We start from the raw sequence: 20105 nt of genomic DNA, 5'->3' as shown, positions 1-20105 counted from the left end.
TCTAATCTGTTTGATGCTCTTTTACTTGAATGGTAGCTTTGACGTATAAAGGAGAGAATCTATTGTTTTCGAATTTTAGTCATTTATAAAATTTTTGACAGATAACCCGATCCCTTGGCCAAAAAAAAAAGGCGTAGACAAATATGTCAATTACACTATGAAGTTTATATAATTACACATTTCTGTCAATGAATGACTGGATCATACCCAGCGAAGTCTCATCGTACTCCTTCAATACAACTTCATCTTGGTCATTTAATAATGTGTTGGCTTGAATATATTGTCTTCTTGGCAATTTCTTCGAGATAACGAGATCTCGCAAGCTAGCTAAGTCTTCTGTCACAGTAGATCTATCAATGAAGTATTCGCTCCCCCTCTTGACATCGGCAGAGCACTTGTAAACGTGCAAGTGTAGCAAATAATCCTTTACACATTCATGGCCAACAGTCTCGATTAATGAACGATCTAAATCAATAAATAAATCCTTACCGTCTTCACTTGGAACTAATTTTAAGAATTTCCCACCTTCTGCGTGTTTCAAGAACGTTTTCATAATTGAAAATCTAGCTTGCATGTGAGCTTGACCCCATTTTTTGCTTTCAGGATCCCAATATTGTAGAGCCATTAACCCAGCACGTGCCATCTGCAAAAAACCTGCATAGATAATGTTGTCTTGATCTTTTTTAGTTTGGAAACCAAAAATTTCTAATAATTTTCTGTTTGTTATCAAATACATTGCAATTGATTCTGCTCTACATTCTTCATATGCCCCAGCCAAAGCACCAAATTTGGACCCCCATGTTTCACCAAATTTATAATATGTTGCCACTGGTCTACCATCTAATCCAATTGGTGGGTTCAAATGATCAAAGTTGTATTCACCTGGTGATGTTTCAGTTAGTAATTTACCTGATCCATGACCTAATAACTCATGGATACCGACCTGTACTTCAAATGATTCGCCTTGATACTTTTCAAAAATAGGACGATCAGCCTCTGAAATAAAAGTAGGTGGTAGTTTTGATGATCCCTTAGTAGCTGCGCTCAATATATTTCCTAGAGAGACATTCTTGAACCCAACATTCAATCTGACATCGTCATAGTTAGGGATATTGATACCTGCTGGGATACCAGAACCAGTAAAAGTTAAAACCTCTAGAGATGTGAAATCTGGAGCATGAAATTTAGGCTTCTCAAAAGAATGATCCCATGGTAAGAGGGATAAAAATTGTTCAGCATTAGCGACCATAGTGGCAAATTTGGCTGTACGTTCCTTATTCTGAATGGCTACTAAGGCTTCATATTCACCAATAATCCCAGAAGGTTCTCTATAAGTTTCGATAAACCCAATGTTTGTTTCAATAGTGGGAGAAATATCTTGCACCCACAATTTTTGAGCATCCTTGTGTAATGCACCTTCACCAGATTTGAAATAGCCAATATATTTTTCTAACATTTCCTCTTGTGTCTTGTTGGTTGCATACTTTTTAGCTTTCTCTAAATTGGAAATAATATGCGTCATTTCTTCATGATGTTCCCCATACTTAAATTTCACTTGAACTTCTTTATCATCAGAATTTTTAATAGTATATGATTCACATTCATCAATACCTTTTATTACTTCTGATGCTACCAGGATTTCAAAATCAGTTGAGGATTCCTTGTGAATAGTTAAATTTTCGGGCATAATGTCATATTTACTAAACACCTTATTCTTCAAAAATTTCATGTCATCAATTGAGATAGGCAAGCCTGTATAGTAAGAACTGGTAAATCCGTCTGCTGGAAACCCGAGTAGTCCACTCTTTTCATCGACATTATAAATACCCTTTTCAAGCAATGAGTTTGTATCTGGGAATTCCCTGGTGTTAGTGACTGATTTTATTCCAGCGACTGAAAGCAATTTTTTGAAAAAGGCAACAGAACAACGAGGAATGATCTTAGAATCACCAAAGGATCTAAAATTACCCAAGTTAGCCAAGATTTGGGAAGCCCATTCCAAATAATACTGAGTTTCCCTTTTATCATCATCACTAGAGCTCACAACTGAATAGTCACCATTCAAATTCCTATGAATATTCAAAATCAAATCATAGATCGATTCACTCTCAACGGAGACCTGTCTTGTTACTATTCTTGTTCCTGCATGAGATGCTAATGCCATATAATGGGCATATAATTGTTCCCTTGTGGTCAATTGTGGGAAATAATCCTTGACCGATAGCATTGTGATAGGTGCTTCATGGTCTGCTAGAAACTGTTCCTGTATATCTTTCAGAGTCATTTGTATAGTACGTTTTATTCTTTCTCTTTAAGTTATTTCAAAAATGTTTTGTGTAAATGGTAGTTGGAGGCCTACATAATGCAAAGTTAACTATGTTTCATTTAAAATTATGTGTTACGTAATCCATTCGAGGAAGAAAAATAGCCTCGAGACTGGGATGACAGTCTTATTTTGTCATTAATTGTTTTTATTAGTTGTAATATTTATATATATATACAGTTTTAAATTCTTACATTTAATAAGAATGGTGAACTAAATGCTTTTGGGATATGTGATAGATATGATGATGAGTGAGAGTTTAAAGTGATCTATAAGGTTAATTTTTCACCCTTAGCTCTCTTAGCATCACCGTATTTCTTAATTCTAATAGCTTGAATGGCGATGAAACCAGTAGTGTCAGTTGGTAGGAACCCGGTCAATTCATCCATGGATGATTCAGTTGGATCGTACAAGTTTTCAGTTTCGGAGAATCTACCCAAGACCATAACGTTACCCTTGTATAATCTAACTCTAACGGTACCGTTAACAGTTTCTTGAGAAGGTTGAATCATACCTCTGATATATTCACATTCTGGAGAGAAGTAAGAACCATTGTACAATAGTCTAGAGTAGTTTGGTGTAACGAAACTGTCTCTCAAACCACGGACTTCCTTGTCTAAAGTTAGACCTTCCAAATCGACATGAGCTCTTCTCAAGACAGTTAGTGGAGCTTGTTCGTAACAACCTCTGGACTTCAAGTTAATGTAACGATCTTCGACGATATCGATTCTACCAACACCATTAGCTCTTGCCAATTTGGAGACGGTTTCAAAGATGTCTAATGGTTTGGTAACAGAAACATCTTTACCTGTCTTTGGACATTTATAAGCAACCTTGACTGGTAACCCACGTTGGAAGTCAATGGAAAGATCTTGTGGTTGGTCTGGAGCATCCATTGGGTCGACGGTCAATTTCCACATATCCTTTGGTGGAGTAGTGTTTGGATCTTCCAAGATACCAGCTTCATAAGAGATATGAGCTTGGTTTTCATCAGTGGACCATGGCTTAGCTTTTGTTTGAGCAACTGGAATACCCTTTTCAGCGGCGTAATCCAAAAGATCCTTTCTACCGGCAAATCTTTCGAAGAATTCAGGTAATCTCCATGGAGCAATGACTTTAACATCTGGCTTCAAAGCATAGAACCCTAATTCGAATCTAATTTGATCGTTACCCTTACCGGTACAACCGTGAGAAACAGCGAAACAACCTTCCTTTTCAGCAACATCAATTTGAGCCTTAGCAATAATTGGTCTGGCCAAAGAAGTACCCATCAAGTAGATGTCTTCGTAGACAGCGTTACATTGAACAGCTGGGAACAAGATATCCTTGACAAAGTCTTCCTTACAGTCGACACAGACGTACTTGGTAGCACCGATCTTCAAAGCCTTTTCCTTAGCAGCTTCGAAATCTTCTTCTTGACCGACATCGGCCATGAAGGCAACGACTTCATAACCTTGTTCTAGCAACCAAGCTAAGATGATGGAGGTATCTAGACCACCAGAGTAAGCCAAACAAACTTTTCCTTTAGACATATTTTTTGATATTTGTAGTTTAATAATGTAATTAATTTATTATTGATGGATTATGAACCAAAAATGGAAAGTGAATGAAGAGAAATGTATTTAAAGGAAAGAAATAACGAGTTGCACTAGTTGGGTTTTTATATTTTGAAAAAGTGTAGTTAAGTGACAAAGTTAGCGAAGCGACCATGAATGAAAAAAAACGAAAAGATAACGGATGACTGTGTGAGTCAACGATTTTGATTGTGGAAACTGGTCGAGATATGAGATTTGTGAGCGGAGCCCTTAGGGCGCAATTTTTAGAATGGGAAACATGCGTGTCATGCGAAGGACTCTTTGAAAACCCCTATAAGGGTAACCCATTTGAAACTGTTTCTCTTTCCTAACCCTGATCTGGTGGACATTAAAAAGCGACGAATTGTGCCCTCACCATAACAAAAATGCCGTGTTACTGATTACATAATCTTGGGTCAAACCATTTCGTTGTTAAGTTCCTTTAACGACAATATAAAGAAATAATAGCGGTTAATCAATGACAGTAAATAATTCTTTATTCGTTTATAGTTGGTTGATTAATATACAGATGATGACTTATATAGTGAATGTAAGGGACATGATGTTGTTTGTTTGTTTGTTTGTTATTATTATTTTATTAGTGTTATGATGAGGATGAGGTGTGGTTCGATATTCTATTCTATTCGTATGGGTTATCTTCTCGTCTCGTTTCGTCGTATCTTTCAAATATGCAAATGTGATGATAATTTAAAAACCAAAATCTTCTAAAGCTTCAATCATGTCCGGTATGTTTTCCATTGGTGCATTATTGTAAACGATTTGGTAAACAGCTTCTAATAATGGGAATTCTTGAGTCAATTCACACTTGTCTAACCATTCATGAACTTCCTTACAGGTAATAATACCTTGAGCAGATTGGCCATTTAATAATTCCTTTTCAGCTTCTAAGGCACTCTTCCCAGTCTTTGCCATGAATTTAGCCACTTTAACATTTCTACCACCGGAACAAGTAGTAATTAAATCAGCGACACCTGCACTTTCTTGATAATAAGTTTCCACTCTTGATTCAGGGAAGAACATTTGACCAAATTTAATAATTTCACCTAGACCCACTCTTTGAATGGCGGCACCTGCATTACTACCCCAACCTAGTCCCTCGACGAACCCACAACCAAGTGCTACGACGTTCTTCAAGGCACCAGCGATGGAAATCCCTGCGACATCATCAATGACATTTACATGGAAATAAGGTCTATGGAACAAAGCTTTCAAAATCTTATGATCGACATCTTTCCCTTCACCTTTGAAATCCTTTGGTAATTGGTACGCCACGGTAGTCTCTGAGAAATGTTCCTTAGCGACTTCTGGAGCCAAATTAGCACCAGATAAGGCACCACAAGCGACTCCTAATTCATCAGTAATGTAAGAGGATAATAATTGTACCCCCTTAACACCGACTTCAAAACCTTTCAAACAAGAGATACCCCTTGCGCCTTCTTTCACATGACCTTGTAATTGTCCCACAATTCTGGCTAAGAATTGATGAGGCACGTTAAAGACCAAGATATCAGCATCCTTGACGGCATCTGTCAAAGAGGGATTTGCGACTAAATTTTCTGGTAAGTCGATACCGGGCAAATATTTAACATTTTCATGCTTAGTGTTTATAATTTCTGTTAGATTAACACCGTCGATTTTTTCTTCGAAAACCCACATCTGTACCTCCTTATGGAAGACATGTGTGTGGATGGCTGTGTTTTCAGCGACCACCTTGGCGATGGTGGTCCCCCAGTTACCGGACCCTATGATAGTTACTTTGAAAGGGTCACGAGATAACGGGTGTAATGATACGGTTGATTCGGATTTCTTGATGGGGAAATTTACACTCAAGTTCTTTAATCTGTTTGGAGAAGCCATTGTTTTGGGTTTGGATTTTGTTGTTGTTGTTGTTGTTTTTGATCTTGCGGTTATTAGATTTGTAGAGGACTTGTGCAGTATTGAATATGAAGTTCTGGAATATGTGAGCAATGGCTTGCTATATTTGATTACGTTCATTTTTTTTAACAAGTAAGAGATAAGTAAGAAGTGAAAAGAAACAAGAAGTGTTAAATGGGAGTAAGTAAATATAATATATTGCGCCATTAAAGAAGTTAAAGCAGGGAACCCCATAACGAAAAGGGGATGAACGCCATGGTGGGAAAGTTTCAGAGGTAAATTGTATTATGATATATATGAAGATGAACCAAACGTAATGGAAATGGAAAACGGGGGAGGTGACGAAAAAGTTTTCCGGGTCATTTTCTGGTGGTTTTCCTTGTGGTTTTCCTGAGACGACTGAGTCAGGGTTCAAAATCCGGATATTGGTGAAAACGGAACGAACAGTTGGTCTCGGGAAGCCCTAAGGGTTGGCTTCTTGAGAGTGGGGTTCTTCAGAAACGGGCGTAGCGGGGTCTTTTGAGCCCTCGAGTGCAGTTGGTCTCGTTGTGTGACGGCAACCCTAACGAGGGGAAGAGGTGCACGAGGGTTTGTTTGGCCCTTGGGCCCCGGGGGTCACGTGGAAGGGTCAAAGGGCCAAAGGGCCAAAAGGCCAAAAGTTTTTGGTGCGGTGTGTGGGTGGCCGACAGGAAGTGCGCGGTGCACGGGCCTCAAACACCGGTTTTTTCAACGTCAAAGCTTGTGGCACGTGATGTTGGAGAATGCTAAAAGACGTTTTAATTGAATGGAATCATCCATCCATTGATGATGTTGATAAGAATGATGCACCAACGTTTTTCACTGATCCCTTCTTGAAGTTTGGCTCGAGAAAGATTAACAAGTAGACGGACAGGTGTGCAGGTAAAGTAAGTAGCCACTCAAATGATCCGATTTAGTAATTTGTCATCGATTACATCACATGAACTTTATTTACGTGAGTGCATGCGTACGTACGTGCACAACATAGATAACGTCTTGTTATTTTTCTGCAAAGAGAAGTAGTAACAACGTGTTAGGTTTAGAGAATGCCTTTTTGTTTGTTTGCACACTCATCGCCTTCATGCGTTGTTTATTCGTGGAACATTTGCCCTAACTGTTTCTTGAGACAAAATATCGATAATATATGTGTAAATTACTTGGATTGTCTTTATTGTTGAATTTGTAGAACAAACAGTGGATTAATATATCGTAGCCGCAATGCATTACCCGCAAAAACGACAGGCGTTGTGTAATTGTCTTGTATGTCGGTCATGATGACTTCTTTTTAAGCTATAGCAGCCAGTTTCGGATAAATATTGACTGCCCTTTCCTCTTGAAATAATATGGTTTTACTTTTCATAAACTCCCTTTGATGAAGAGTTACTTTTTTGTTTTTATTTTGCCTTTTCGGTTTAAAAATCTACTAATTATTCAAAACACTGGTAATATAAACAACAAAAAAATTAAATTACGTTAAAAAATTGGAAAATTCCATAAATAGTCTATAAATCAATTATACGCAAATATTATTTAGTGATGTGATTCATAATCATCTCCATCAAAAAACCCGATCCGTGTATCTCTCATGTCACCCGAGGGGAATGTATTTTCAATGAAAATAGACTCTGTATTGGGTATTTGCAATGAACGCCCTTTTTTACTTGATTCCTCATATTTCTTAATCATATATCGATCCGTGCATACCGATATAATATACACTAAACCATCAGCGCATGACACAATGAATAATGGAACATGTGACCTTGATCTTCCTCCTCTGGATCCGTTAATCTTTTGCATATTTTCAAAAGTAGGACCTACTGATGATATATTAAGAACCAAACCTGGTATCTTGTGTTTAACGAAGGGGGAGATAATTCCGTTGTTTGAACCTTCCACTTCGGTATTCTCTGCAAATAAATAAAGAATATTTTCCGCATCTGACATGGCTCGGTACAAACGACCTCCATAATGGACACCTTTCCTTGTTAAATTTCTAAAGATATCTAGTTCTCGTACTCTGTTTCCAGTGAGCTGCATATCATTTTTTGAAAATATATCATTAGGAACAAACTTGGTAACGATGTTGGTTACCCCAAAATAATCATAACAGATATTACTAATTGTCGCTTCCCATTTGTCTTGTTCATCTTGTATTTCAGTATCCCTCTTCCCTTTATGAAATTCAAAAAATGGATGCACTCTGATAAGTTTGTCGTCTTTGAAGAACGCACCAGATATGAACCCATCTTTATTCCGAACTGTACTTATAAGTCGTAATTGTGGGTTACCGTCAGTACGATCAAATACAATTTCAAATTTTTCCTCTATATCACCAAGGAAGAAAACATGCGACATGCTAGGATCTACGGCGATCGACGTGACAAGACCACCCAATTTGCCACTTTGTAGAATGTTTAATTTGTTATCTCTGACTCGAACAAGATTGAAAATGGGGGAAGAATTACTCTTAATGTAAAACAAGATAAACACCTGACGTAATGCAAATCCTTTCCAATGAGATGAAGTTGAGGTCTTCTCACAAAAAGGCTTTAAAATAGTATGAGAATTTGTTTGAGAATCCCAACGACATAATTGAAATTGATGAATAGTCTTCATGGTGGAATAATTGAAAAGTTGAAGCACGTATCGCTTTGGTGTCTTCGAGAGAATTATGGAAAGACTATGAGAACTATGTAACAGCGACATTTTGAGGGGTAATTTAGAAGTTTGAGGAACAATTTTGACGTGCACTTTCCTATCAATAGGCGGAAGTTCTATTTCGTAAATGTTCGAACTATTATCCAAAATGACAAATTTTAATTCTTCAATAACTTTGCCAAACTTAACAATGGAACGAATGTTTAAGCCAAGAGAAAAGGTACTATACTCAAAAGTGTGCAAATTCAACAGTACAATGGTCTCTCTATTAAAGAGTAGGCAATAATCAAATACTTCAATACCACGTCCCAAGAACTGAATAGGACTTGCGTCATTTAATTGTATCTTTAAAAATGATTCTCTTAAGTCTTCAGAATAAATTTGGATACATCCATCAGAAAACAACAAAACCACAAAAACCACATCCGTATTCAGCTCAGAATCATGATTAGTTAGCACCAGAAGTTTCGTTACACAGGCACTTGTCGGAAGTTCCAACACGTATTCTTTCACATTATCATGAAATAGAGTGATTTGATCATCATGATATAAATAAGTAAAGTATTTGACTTTACTGCCACTTCTTCGTTGTGCTGCTCCAACCAGCGACATTGTGTCTAATCCAGCAATTGATACATTCCAAAGAATCGTTGGCAGTCCATTCCTTTCATTATTTTCAATTCCAATAATATTGTTACAATCTCCAGTAGACATTTTTGTATTTATTAAAAGAAAAACATAGGAAGAAGAGGGAGGCTGACAACCAGATTCTCCTCTGGGAGTTGCTATTTTTGAAATGGAAACAATTTTTCTACCCGACGAGGTTCTATCAATGCTAAAAAGGTCGTACAATTCGTTTACCTGTTCAGTAGTTGTAATTTCTAACTCTGAGGAAATTTGTGCAATTGTGTTGGGGTCATCAATTCGTGTCGGTACCTCATACTTCGCATTTTCAAATTTATAGGTTATCCGATAATCACGGGATACTTGCATCTCTAGTATCGGTTCATGGGGAAGTTTATACGAGTTCAAAATAGTAAATTCATGGCCTTCCCAACGGCATGTTCTCTTTTCAATAAACCCGCAATCTTTTGAAGAAAAGCCACAAGAAATTATTGAGTCAAAGTCTGACCCACCATAATCAATAGCATGTGAATCTAGATACATTTTATTGCTTTCAACAACTCGGTGTAGGGTGTGTTTATCTGTTTTACGCGAATATGTGGAGCACTGTCCGTTGGAAAATACGCAAAGATCTATTCTTTTATTAATTTTCCGTATGTACCTAATCTCCACTCCATCCTTCAAATGATCTACAGCAATTGCGGTTCGTATTATCTCCTTGTTCAAAGTGTGTTTAGATTTTGGGATTTCAGTATTTACATTTATCACAACTAGATACCCAAATGAAGTGAAAAACGATAGTTTTAAAAGTATTTTGGATTTAGGAGGGTTTTCGACCTCATACTCCTGAATAATTTTTCCAATGTCAGTTGGAAGATTAAGATTAAATCGTTTTGGTGCCCGACCAACCTTACATATCCAGATGTAATTACAATCAAGACACAATAAATGATCTTTGTAAACCTTCCTTATCCGTAATTTAGTCGTATCTTCCATTTGTCCTAGGATGTATTTCTTAACTGAATTACAATCACTGATTCCGTTTTTGAGAGACAGATACTCAATTCCAAAATAACCTGTTGTAGTAGATCTGAATAAGATAACCAACGTTTTGCCTGCAACTACTTCAAAATGGAGTATTTCTGAATTAAATCCTAAACGATAGACAATTGGACATGTATCAATAAAATCTTCTTGCTTAAAATATGGAAAGCTTTTGCATATTCTTATAATGTGCTTGTCATATGCATATAGAAAGCTATTTTCATCAATAGTTTTCAGCATCCAATGCATCCCTTCAGGTATATTTTTGTCACTGCTAAAACACAGTTTGTTAGAGGTTAGCCTTAGATCTTCATTCTCTTCAGCATAGAGAGATATGCAATTATCTTTTTTATTTATCACAATGAAACCTCTTTTAGTAGATATTGCCTTTAAACAGTGTGCGGCTCTTACTGCTCGCGTATTTTTTTGTAGCTTTATAGAATCTTCACTAAGATGATCAATTGTGAAAACATCACTTGTGCCAAACAAGTAATATCTATGCTTCTTCTTCAAAGATGGTAATACAGTAGCGTAAGATACGCATTCAGAATCCTGAAAGGAATGTCTAGTGAGGCATAGTCTTAAATTATCTGGTGCTTTTAATTGTGTCTCAGACTCGAATGATCTTTTAAGCATGCGAATGGTGGCCTTTACTTTTTACTCCTATACCTCTTCCGAATATGTGGGATGCAATATGACACTGTGTGCATAGTGCTACTACAAGCCATTGTACTGGTCCCACGCTTCTGAAAAAAATTCGCGTCTGTAATTCTATATCTAGTACCAGACTTTCCTAAATTAAGTAGTGATAGAAAAACAAGATGATCGTGTGACATCTGTAAGGTCCCAACTCTTCCAAACAAAAAATGATGCCCTAGTGGTTCAGTTTTTATATTTCCCCATATTTCAAGTGATCTGTCCCCTCCACCTGAGCTTTAGAAGAAAAAAAAGTAAATGTAACGTTTTCTACATGACGTGAATTAATGGTATAAAGTCTTAAAAGAGTATACTCTTCCCATTATTCCAGGAAAAGATTGTGTGATTTTCTAGAAATCCTTTCCAAATAGGATTACCACTTTCGCTCGAAAAAGGTCTTGGCTTGCAGGTCTATTATCCGAAAAACAAAGTCCGTGTAATTGTGTTCTGAAAATTTTCGATAAGAACATCGAGATGATTAGTTGCACACACCTCCAGATCTTCATTCTATTGAGGAAAGTAACGTAACTATGACTGGATCTGAGATGGCGAAGGATAAGAAACAAGAAATAGAAATAACTCAGAATTTGAAAGACTATGATTATATAGATGCTCAATCCGAGCAATCGAGCATATTAAGCTACAACAAGCCAGTTCATATCCACGAGACATCAGCAACGGCTGATTTATGCAAGACACAATCGAATAAAAAAGATGAACCTAATCTCGACAATGCTGTTCCATATTCGCGTTTTGGTTCCTCCGAGAAGACGATTCTCGTTTTACAATGTGCCTTCACTGGATTTTTCTCAACCATTGCAGGTGCCATCTACTATCCTGTCCTATCAGAAATTGAGGAAATATTCCACATCTCGGAAGAATCTGTCAATATAACAGTGGTGGTCTACTTTATCTTTCAAGGTATTTCTCCAAGTATCATGGGTGGACTAGCTGATACAATGGGAAGACGTCCCATTGTTTTATGTTCCATAGCCGTGTACTTCTGTGCTTGCATTGGGTTGGCATGCTGTCAAACCTACCCTCAAATTGTTGTCCTGAGATGTCTCCAAGCGGCAGGTATATCACCAGTTATTGCTATCAATAGTGGTATCATGGGTGATATCACTACGAGAGCAGAAAGAGGTGGGTTTGTTGGTTATGTTTCTGGATTTCAAGTTATGGGCAGTGCATTTGGGGCATTGATTGGGGCTGGTATCTCTAGTACTTGGAGCTGGAGAGCAATTTTTTGGTTTTTGGCCATTGGTTCTGGTATCTGTTTGATCATATCCTTCATTATCTTACCTGAAACAAAAAGAACTATTGTTGGTAATGGTTCTATCATTCCAAAATCAAAACTTAATAGAGCTCCAAGTTTAATGGTTCCATATTTAAGAAAGAAATTACATTTAGACAACCCTGATTGGGAAACCATGGAACCAAAGATTCATTTAAATTTTTTTGCTCCATTTGGTATATTGAAAAATACTGAAGTTTTCATATTATTATTTGTTTCTGGTTTACAATTTGCCACGTATACCACACATCAAACAGCATTATCTACTGTATTGAGCAGTAAATACCATCTTACAGTAGCTAAAATCGGACTTTGTTATTTACCATCAGGTATCTGCACATTAATTAGTGTTGTTACCTCTGGGAGATACCTTAACTGGACTTATAGACGTCAAATAGCTAGACATCAAACTTGGTTAAAAGAACAAGAAGCTATACTCCTGGAACAATATAACAATGACATTGTTGAAGTGAAAGATATTATGGAGAATAATCCAAAATATACATTTAATATCTTCAAAGCCAGATTACAGCCAGCATTTTTTACTTTAATTCTAAGTGCTTCTGGATTTTGCGCATTCGGATGGTGTCTTAGTGTCAAAGCTCCATTGGCAGCCGTTTTGGTGACGAGTGGATTTGGATCCTTATTTTCCAACTGTATCCTAACTTTCTCAACTACTTTAGTTGTGGATCTATTTCCAACAAAGGCCTCTACGGCCACAGGCTGTTTGAATTTATTCAGATGCATAATATCAGCTATTTACATTGGGTGTTTAAGTAGGATGGCTGATTCAATGACATACGGTGGTGTTTTTACTTTCATGTCGGCATTAGCAGCTGTATCTTCGACATTACTTTTTATTCCAGTTGGTAATGGGAAAAAATTGGCATTGAAAAGAAGAAAGCAGGAACAGAAAGCCTTGCAACCCAAACAAGAAAAGGATTCAGCAGTCTAATCTATATAAAAAACATTAGAGCTTTTCATATTCATTTACTTACAAAAAAGTTCAAATTAATAAAATAATTAATACAACTGCAAAAAAAAAGTCTGTTTTAATAAATAATGTAATTTTTTAACATTTTTTTACTTAAGGATATTTGTCTTAATTATGACGTACAAACTTTAGTTTGGATAATACTACCATCCATGTTCAAATAACATAGAGATAGATTCACCGTTATGGATTCTTCTAATAGCTTCTCCGAAGACCCTAGAAACGTCAATGATTTCCACTCTTTTCTTCCCTAAAAAGTCGACAGTTCTATTTTGTGGAATTGTATTGGAAATAATCAGTTTATCAATACTACTTTGACGGATTCTATCTAGAGCATCTCCTGAAAAGATACCATGTGTGATCAATGCATACACTTTAGTGGCACCTTGATCCTTCAACAACTTGGCTGCACGTGTAATCGTATATGATGTATCCACCAAATCATCTACAATAATACAAACTTTATTTCTTACATCCCCGACTAACATGGTAGTTTGAATATATTTACTTGAACTTGTAGACGACACCGATGCGTTTGAAGAAACGGAAGCAGAATGTTTCATCTCTTGAGGAGCCAAGTTGGTGACCAATGGTCTAGGAGACACTGGTAGCGCACCACCAGATGTCAACGTAGCATCAGGAGGACCCTTTAATAATTGAGATCTTCTTTCTTTATGGATTAGCGCAAATGATAATTCAAGGTTATCTGCGATGGCAGTAGCTCTCTTTGCACCACCTGCATCCGGCGACACAATCACAGCATCTTTATAGTTTGGAATATTATGTTGAATATAATTAGTTTGAAGTGGTTGACAATAAAGATTATCGACTGGAATGTCAAAAAACCCTGGGAATTGAGGATCATGTAAATCCATAGTAATCACATGGTCAGCACCCGATGCTGTCAATAAGTTGGCAATTAATGTACCAGCTTGGACAACCCATAATTTATAACCAGCATTTTGCGAATTAAATAGTTCTCCTGCATCTGATGTAGCTCCCGGAGTTTGTACTTTACCACCTGGAATCATTGGAATTCTGGATAATGACATTGCTTTACTCAATCCTGGTGGGCCTCTTTGTGGTTGGGGATGCTCTAGATTAATAGTGGATCGTATAGCAGAATCTAAACTCTTAAATGGGCTATCAGCACCAGGTCTTTGGGTCATGACGGATGATACCGCTGTACCCGCACGAGATTCAAAAGTATAGTGTTCCTTTGGCTTCGAGATTAATGGGGCCCCTTTGGCTGTATATGGGATATCAGGCTGTCTTGAATAACAGAAATATGGCAGTACTGCTGTGACACGGGAGGCTGATGCAGATTTACATGCACTAATTAAGATTAATAATTGAATAAATGTGTCATTGACTTGGCCACAACCACTTTGAATAACATAGACGTCCTTTTCACGGACTGACTCACCAATGCTGATGCTAGTTTCACCATTAGAGAATTTGCCTAATGTAACTTCAGATGGGTGAATGTTAACATTTTCACATATCATCTTCACTAAGTCCGGATGAGAATCACCACCAAAAATTACAATTCCACTCATTATTTTTTCTTGTTTCTTGCTGAAGAATATCTCTTGAGGGTAGCGTTACAGGATAGCCGTATAATCGTTCAAAGAGCTCAATTATTTCACGGTCCAAGGTACGATATCAATGACAACTAGGCTAGTATCCTAAATCTCTAAAATTTTTCACTTTTGCAAATACCGATGAGATGTGTTACCCGCCAATTTTCAAAATTACGTAAACAATTTTTATGATGTATTAGACATTAATTAATAGTGCTTTGATGTGACATAGCACGTAATTCTATACACTTTTATGCACTATATTTCCTAAGCAACCTCAATTTTAATTGTGTTAACTGGGGTTTTTTGGGCTAGAAATGTATAGGGCAGATTTTATTGAGAAGTTCAAGTAAATTTAATATTTACTATTCACCACCTTTCCTAAAATCATCACTATTATGTTTCCGGAGAATAAAAGGGGACTTTAAACTATCACTTGTTGGCAATGTTACTCTATTGGTGAACTGGCCAAATGAAATGTACAGAGTCCTAAATGTCATTTATGCTATGCTATTAGAATGTAGTGGTGATATGCCCGAAGAATGGAAAATCTGAAAAATAATGAAACTTTCTGATCTGAATAGGGTCAAATGAACAAAATAAACAGGACAATACCAGAACAGCACACCCCTTACCCTCATCGATGATTAATGCTCTTCTTATTTTTACCGCTAGGGGAGAACTAGTTGTTTCCAAGTTATTTAAGGGATCTATGAAGAGATCTATTGCCGACATCTTTAGAATACAGGTGATCAATAATCTGGATGTCAGATCGCCCATCCTGACCTTGGGATCCACCACATTCCATCATATCAAGTCCACTAGAGGAGATAATTTGTGGATTGTTGCTGTGTCAAGAAATAATGTGGACAGTGCCGCTATATGGGAATTTCTCTATAAACTGGATTCCTTACTGGATAGTTACGGGTTAAATCACGAAGAATATTTGAAGGAGGAATTTATGATTGTTCATGAATTATTAGATGTTATGATGTGTGGTAGTGGTGGTATTCCTATGTTGACTGAGAATAGCTTGGTTATTTCAAGAATGTCTGTGAAACCTTCAAAGAGCATATTGGAAGCCCAAAATAGTGGGAACGGCAGTAGCAATACGAACTCCAATAACAACAATAATAATGTTCCCGATCTACTGATGAGTGGTCCGAAATTACTGCGTAGGAATAGTGCCTCATTATCACAAGATTTAAGTATATTAACGGACTTTAAATGGAGACCAAAGGGTATCGTACATAAGAAAAATGAAGTCATATTGCATGTTAATGAAAGGATAAACATCTTAGTCTCAAAAGATGGATCTGTATTAAAGGCATATGTCGATGGTTCTATTGACTTGGAGACTCATCTATCAGGAACACCTATTTGTCAATTTGGTCTAAATGATTCCTTGAGTGTTAGCGGTGTGGATTCAGATATGTACGGATCTCATAATCACAACCATCACTTTGGCGACGTTAACTTTGATAAGACTGATAAGAAACAATTATCAATGGCATCAGTTGGAAGTGTCATATTAGAGGACTGCAAATTCCATCAATGTGTGTCATTGGATAAATTTGACAAAGACCGGATTATAAAATTTGTGCCACCTGATGGCTCAATGGAACTAATGAAATATCATGTGAGAGATAATTTAAATCTTCCCTTCAAAGTTTCACCAATAGTTACAAACACAAGAAATGGCACGGCATTAGAATATAGAATCACTATGAAGTCACTATTTCCCGGGAGACTATCTGCTAAAAACGTCGCTCTACATATACCAGTGCCACCAAATACAATGGATTGTAAAATAAATGTAACTAATGGGAGTTGTAAATTCATACCGGAGGAGAGTGCAATGATTTGGAGGTTTAATAAATTTAATGGATTAACCGAAAATACACTAAGTGCAGTAACAATCCCGACAAAGGACAACACCCAACTGTCATTACAACAATGGAGTAAACCACCAATGTCATTGGATTTTGAAATTTTAATGTTTAGCAACTCTGGACTTGTAGTACGGTATTTTACTATTACAGAAAGAGATCAAAAATATAAAGCAGTTAAATGGATCAAATATATTTCAAGATCCGGATCGTACGAGATCAGATATTGATATATTCTCATTTTATTTAACGCTATGTAGTTGTAAATATTATTAAGTACAAGCTGCTATCTCTCAAATAACATTGTTTCCGCCTAGTAGACACGATATTTTCCAGGTAGTCAATGCATACATTATTTCTTTATCTCATCCGTCCCAATTTTCACAATCATAAAATTTGAAAATAACTATCAAATTGGACAATCATGAAAAAAGAGCAGCTAAGTAGAAAGAGAGTGTAAATAAATTTTTAACAAATGTATAAAGGTGATTATGACTTAAAATGGCTACTGATCTAGATGAAAGATTCCAAACCTGGCTAACATCACGTCATTTAACAACAAGAGTGATTAAAACTGAAAGTTGCTTCGATTCCAAAATATTTATCGCCAATGATGGGTCATCCAAAGTCAGTGGAATGTCTTCTATTAAAAGATATTTTGACATGTCGTTACGAGATCGAGATGGGGACTTCCCACCACATGTCCTTGAAGCAGTTAAAAAACATTTAAAGAAGTTACAGGAGCAATCCAAAGGTGGACACCGTATAACTGAAAATGAGGAAGACTGGATATCTCAAGTAAAAGCCAGTAAAGATTTATTGGAACCCGTTTGGTCATCTACAACAGCCCAAAATCCTGCTGAACTATTGCTACCCATAGAACACAGACTCTTGGTAGAAGAACTTTCAAAGAACAATAAAAATATGTTGGACGAAACATTAGCCCAATATATAAATCTAAATTTTAAAAATAACCTGATGGCTATTTATCGAAACTATATGTTTTTGGCGAAACGAAATAGAGTATCAGTTTCCTTCATTGACGATGCATTTGGTCCCTTATCAAATGACACAATAGGTTTATTTTCTGTAAGCGGTTATGCCCGTGGAGAAATAAATTTCATGAAAGTATCAAAATTTAAAGGTCACGATGTACTTTGCTGTTGTCTCTCTAATGGGCTCGTTATAATTTATGAAATTCATGATATCATTATAGATTTTCTGAACTCGAAAAAGAACCCAGAGCAACCGCAGGACATGATAATAAAGCCAAAAATGCTATTTGCTTGTCCAGACAGCTGCTGGAGTGTTGACATAATTGACACCGGAGATATCACATATTTAGCTGCTGGTCATAATGGACCTGGCATTTCACTTTTTGGATTGCGAGGGGGGTTGCAATGTGGCGAACAAGTTTGTCATGATTGTCGTGAAATACCATCCAAGCATAATGTACCCTGCGTGAATTTTATTCCAAATTCCGTAGATCGCAATGGATTTGTAACTTTAACCTATAGTTCGATTTATGGTAACGTTTCTACGGTCAAAATAAAACAAGACGAATATAGAGATTCTCTCCAGGTTCACATATTAGACCTTCAATTTTTAGGAGACCTCTGTTGGACAGTGACGCCACTTTGTAGCAACGATTTTTTGAAGGTGCCAGAATTTGAATTTCTGAATCTGAATTATCAGACAAATTTTAAAAAAACAATTTTAACATCAATATGTCAAGATGATATAATTTTTGGTTACCATCCATCTGGAATTTATCAATCGAACAAATTTGGCATCGGTGCTTTGACCACTCTGATCCCTGTTCCGCTGGCTAGGCTGGAGTGGGGTAGTACTAGAAGCTATTTCAATGATGATATACAATTGCAATTTACAGCTTTTGATCCAAATGGGGAATTGACGATCGCAGACCGCAATCCTCAGGGAGATGTGACCGAGCTTAGAAATCCAATCAATAATGAAGCACCATCACATAATACAATAAAGATAAGAACAGTACCCGAACCGTTGTACCATTACTATATCAGCGACGGCGGCGAAAAAGTATGTCCTTCAAATACTGAAGAAAAAAGATATCAAAAATGGTGGAATTCAAAACTAAACATGAATGATCATATAACAACGACAAGTGTTACAACAAGTGCGGCCAAATCATCGTACAAGTTCATGATAGAAGAAGATACGAAAGGATTCGAATCATCGATGCAAGAAACCAATCGAACCTCACATTTATTAGAACCTGTTTCCAAACAGCTTGCATCCGGAATTTTGAAAGAGCTTTTACTTGAATCAGATACCGAAGACATGAGCTTTTGGGCAAAATTAGGGGGTCTTACTATGCAAGAAGCTCAAGATGATGACATTACACCATTCATCAATTCCCCAATTGATAAGGAAGATTATCTAAATGGCTCAGCTGGTTCTGATGACTATGATAGTGACGACAGTTCTTACAGAATTTCACTTCTCGGTGAGACAGGATGGTGGCTTCATAATCATGTAAGAAAGATACGAAGTTTGCTATCCCATATTACTCCGGAATCAGAAGCATCGCCTAAAGGTTATCAACTTTGCGATTTGAATAACGATTTTTTATTTGTAACAACAGTTCGGAATGTTTATCTTCTGAAGGCAAATCCATTAATAGTAACATCTTTCGGCCAAGATGATATGTTCCCAGTGCATAGGATGGATCTATGCTCAGAACATGAACTAATCGACTCTCTGAATCGTATTAATTTTGTATGCCACATAAGGGAATTAAATTGTATCGTGGTAGCCTCCCAATTAGGATTAGTCTCGTTGTTGAGATTAACCGAATATAAGGGTATTTTCTCATTTAGACAAGAGTATATTCTGGGATGGAAATGCCAAGACCCGAACCTTTCCTACCCAGACCATCAATGTATTCGTGGTTCCTTTCAAGACTCGCAAAGAAATCGATATTGTGATTGTGATGATGTACGATTTCCTTACTTCAACATTGTTGGAATGGATTATTCTTACATCCCAGCCAATGAGGTATCTGGAGTTACTGAATGTGCTATACTTCACTTAGTCAGTGATAAAACTCATCGCAGGTTTAAAATTTCACCAGGCAGTGTATCTCCCATATAGTTTACTATATATTCGCATATAATTTTATTAAATTAGACAACCTACTTTATCATTAATTACATTTTGCTACTGCAACCTGTAATTTTACATGCTTTAAGCAGAGCAGCTCCGTGTTGAAAAATGCATCACTGTTTTATAATTATAATCTTTCACGCGTTGTCTGTTCTTGACGCGTAAAAAAGAGTATGCTTGGCGTAATGCAATAATAGCACAAAGAAGATAGTCAAAGTGTCAATCATCAGATACTGTATTGAAAACAAGGGAATCATTTATCTCAAAGATAATTGTTTTATCTAACAAAGTTAGAATTAGAAATATATTAAGGAAATTCAATTCTTTAACTAACAATTAAAGTTTTACAGGAAGGCCTGTCTCGA

At 36.7% G+C, this 20105-nt stretch overlaps 8 protein-coding genes across 8 annotated transcripts; 3 read left to right on the top strand and 5 right to left on the bottom strand.

Annotated features, from left to right (window-relative positions):
- Positions 1–172: 172 nt before the first annotated feature.
- On the bottom strand, positions 173–2284 carry NCAS0C03640 (dipeptidyl-peptidase III; the record flags this gene model as incomplete). The annotated part of the gene is made up of 1 exon (XM_003675671.1): positions 173–2284. The coding sequence occupies one exon, from the start codon at positions 2282–2284 to the stop codon at positions 173–175; it is 2112 nt and encodes a 703-aa protein (XP_003675719.1).
- Positions 2285–2592: 308 nt separating this feature from the next.
- ARG1 (argininosuccinate synthase) lies at positions 2593–3855 on the bottom strand (the record flags this gene model as incomplete). Its single annotated transcript, XM_003675670.1, has 1 exon — positions 2593–3855. One exon carries the CDS (start codon positions 3853–3855, stop codon positions 2593–2595), a length of 1263 nt encoding a protein of 420 aa, XP_003675718.1.
- A 750-nt stretch (positions 3856–4605) lies between these two features.
- NCAS0C03620 (glycerol-3-phosphate dehydrogenase family protein) lies at positions 4606–6027 on the bottom strand (the record flags this gene model as incomplete). The annotated part of the gene is made up of 1 exon (XM_003675669.1): positions 4606–6027. One exon carries the CDS (start codon positions 6025–6027, stop codon positions 4606–4608), a length of 1422 nt encoding a protein of 473 aa, XP_003675717.1.
- Positions 6028–7341: 1314 nt separating this feature from the next.
- Positions 7342–10776, bottom strand: NCAS0C03610 (uncharacterized protein; the record flags this gene model as incomplete). Its single annotated transcript, XM_003675668.1, has 1 exon — positions 7342–10776. One exon carries the CDS (start codon positions 10774–10776, stop codon positions 7342–7344), a length of 3435 nt encoding a protein of 1144 aa, XP_003675716.1.
- Positions 10777–11366: 590 nt separating this feature from the next.
- On the top strand, positions 11367–13085 carry NCAS0C03600 (MFS transporter; the record flags this gene model as incomplete). Its single annotated transcript, XM_003675667.1, has 1 exon — positions 11367–13085. One exon carries the CDS (start codon positions 11367–11369, stop codon positions 13083–13085), a length of 1719 nt encoding a protein of 572 aa, XP_003675715.1.
- A 182-nt stretch (positions 13086–13267) lies between these two features.
- PRS5 (ribose phosphate diphosphokinase subunit PRS5) lies at positions 13268–14683 on the bottom strand (the record flags this gene model as incomplete). The annotated part of the gene is made up of 1 exon (XM_003675666.1): positions 13268–14683. One exon carries the CDS (start codon positions 14681–14683, stop codon positions 13268–13270), a length of 1416 nt encoding a protein of 471 aa, XP_003675714.1.
- Positions 14684–15350: 667 nt separating this feature from the next.
- Positions 15351–16826, top strand: APM4 (Apm4p; the record flags this gene model as incomplete). Its single annotated transcript, XM_003675665.1, has 1 exon — positions 15351–16826. The coding sequence occupies one exon, from the start codon at positions 15351–15353 to the stop codon at positions 16824–16826; it is 1476 nt and encodes a 491-aa protein (XP_003675713.1).
- A 271-nt stretch (positions 16827–17097) lies between these two features.
- CRT10 (Crt10p) lies at positions 17098–19728 on the top strand (the record flags this gene model as incomplete). Its single annotated transcript, XM_003675664.1, has 1 exon — positions 17098–19728. One exon carries the CDS (start codon positions 17098–17100, stop codon positions 19726–19728), a length of 2631 nt encoding a protein of 876 aa, XP_003675712.1.
- Positions 19729–20105: the final 377 nt, after the last annotated feature.

This window comes from Naumovozyma castellii, chromosome 3 (genome assembly GCF_000237345.1).
Source record: "Naumovozyma castellii chromosome 3, complete genome".
NCBI classification, from domain to species: domain Eukaryota; kingdom Fungi; phylum Ascomycota; class Saccharomycetes; order Saccharomycetales; family Saccharomycetaceae; genus Naumovozyma; species Naumovozyma castellii.
This window is presented reverse-complemented; position numbering and strand designations above follow the sequence as displayed.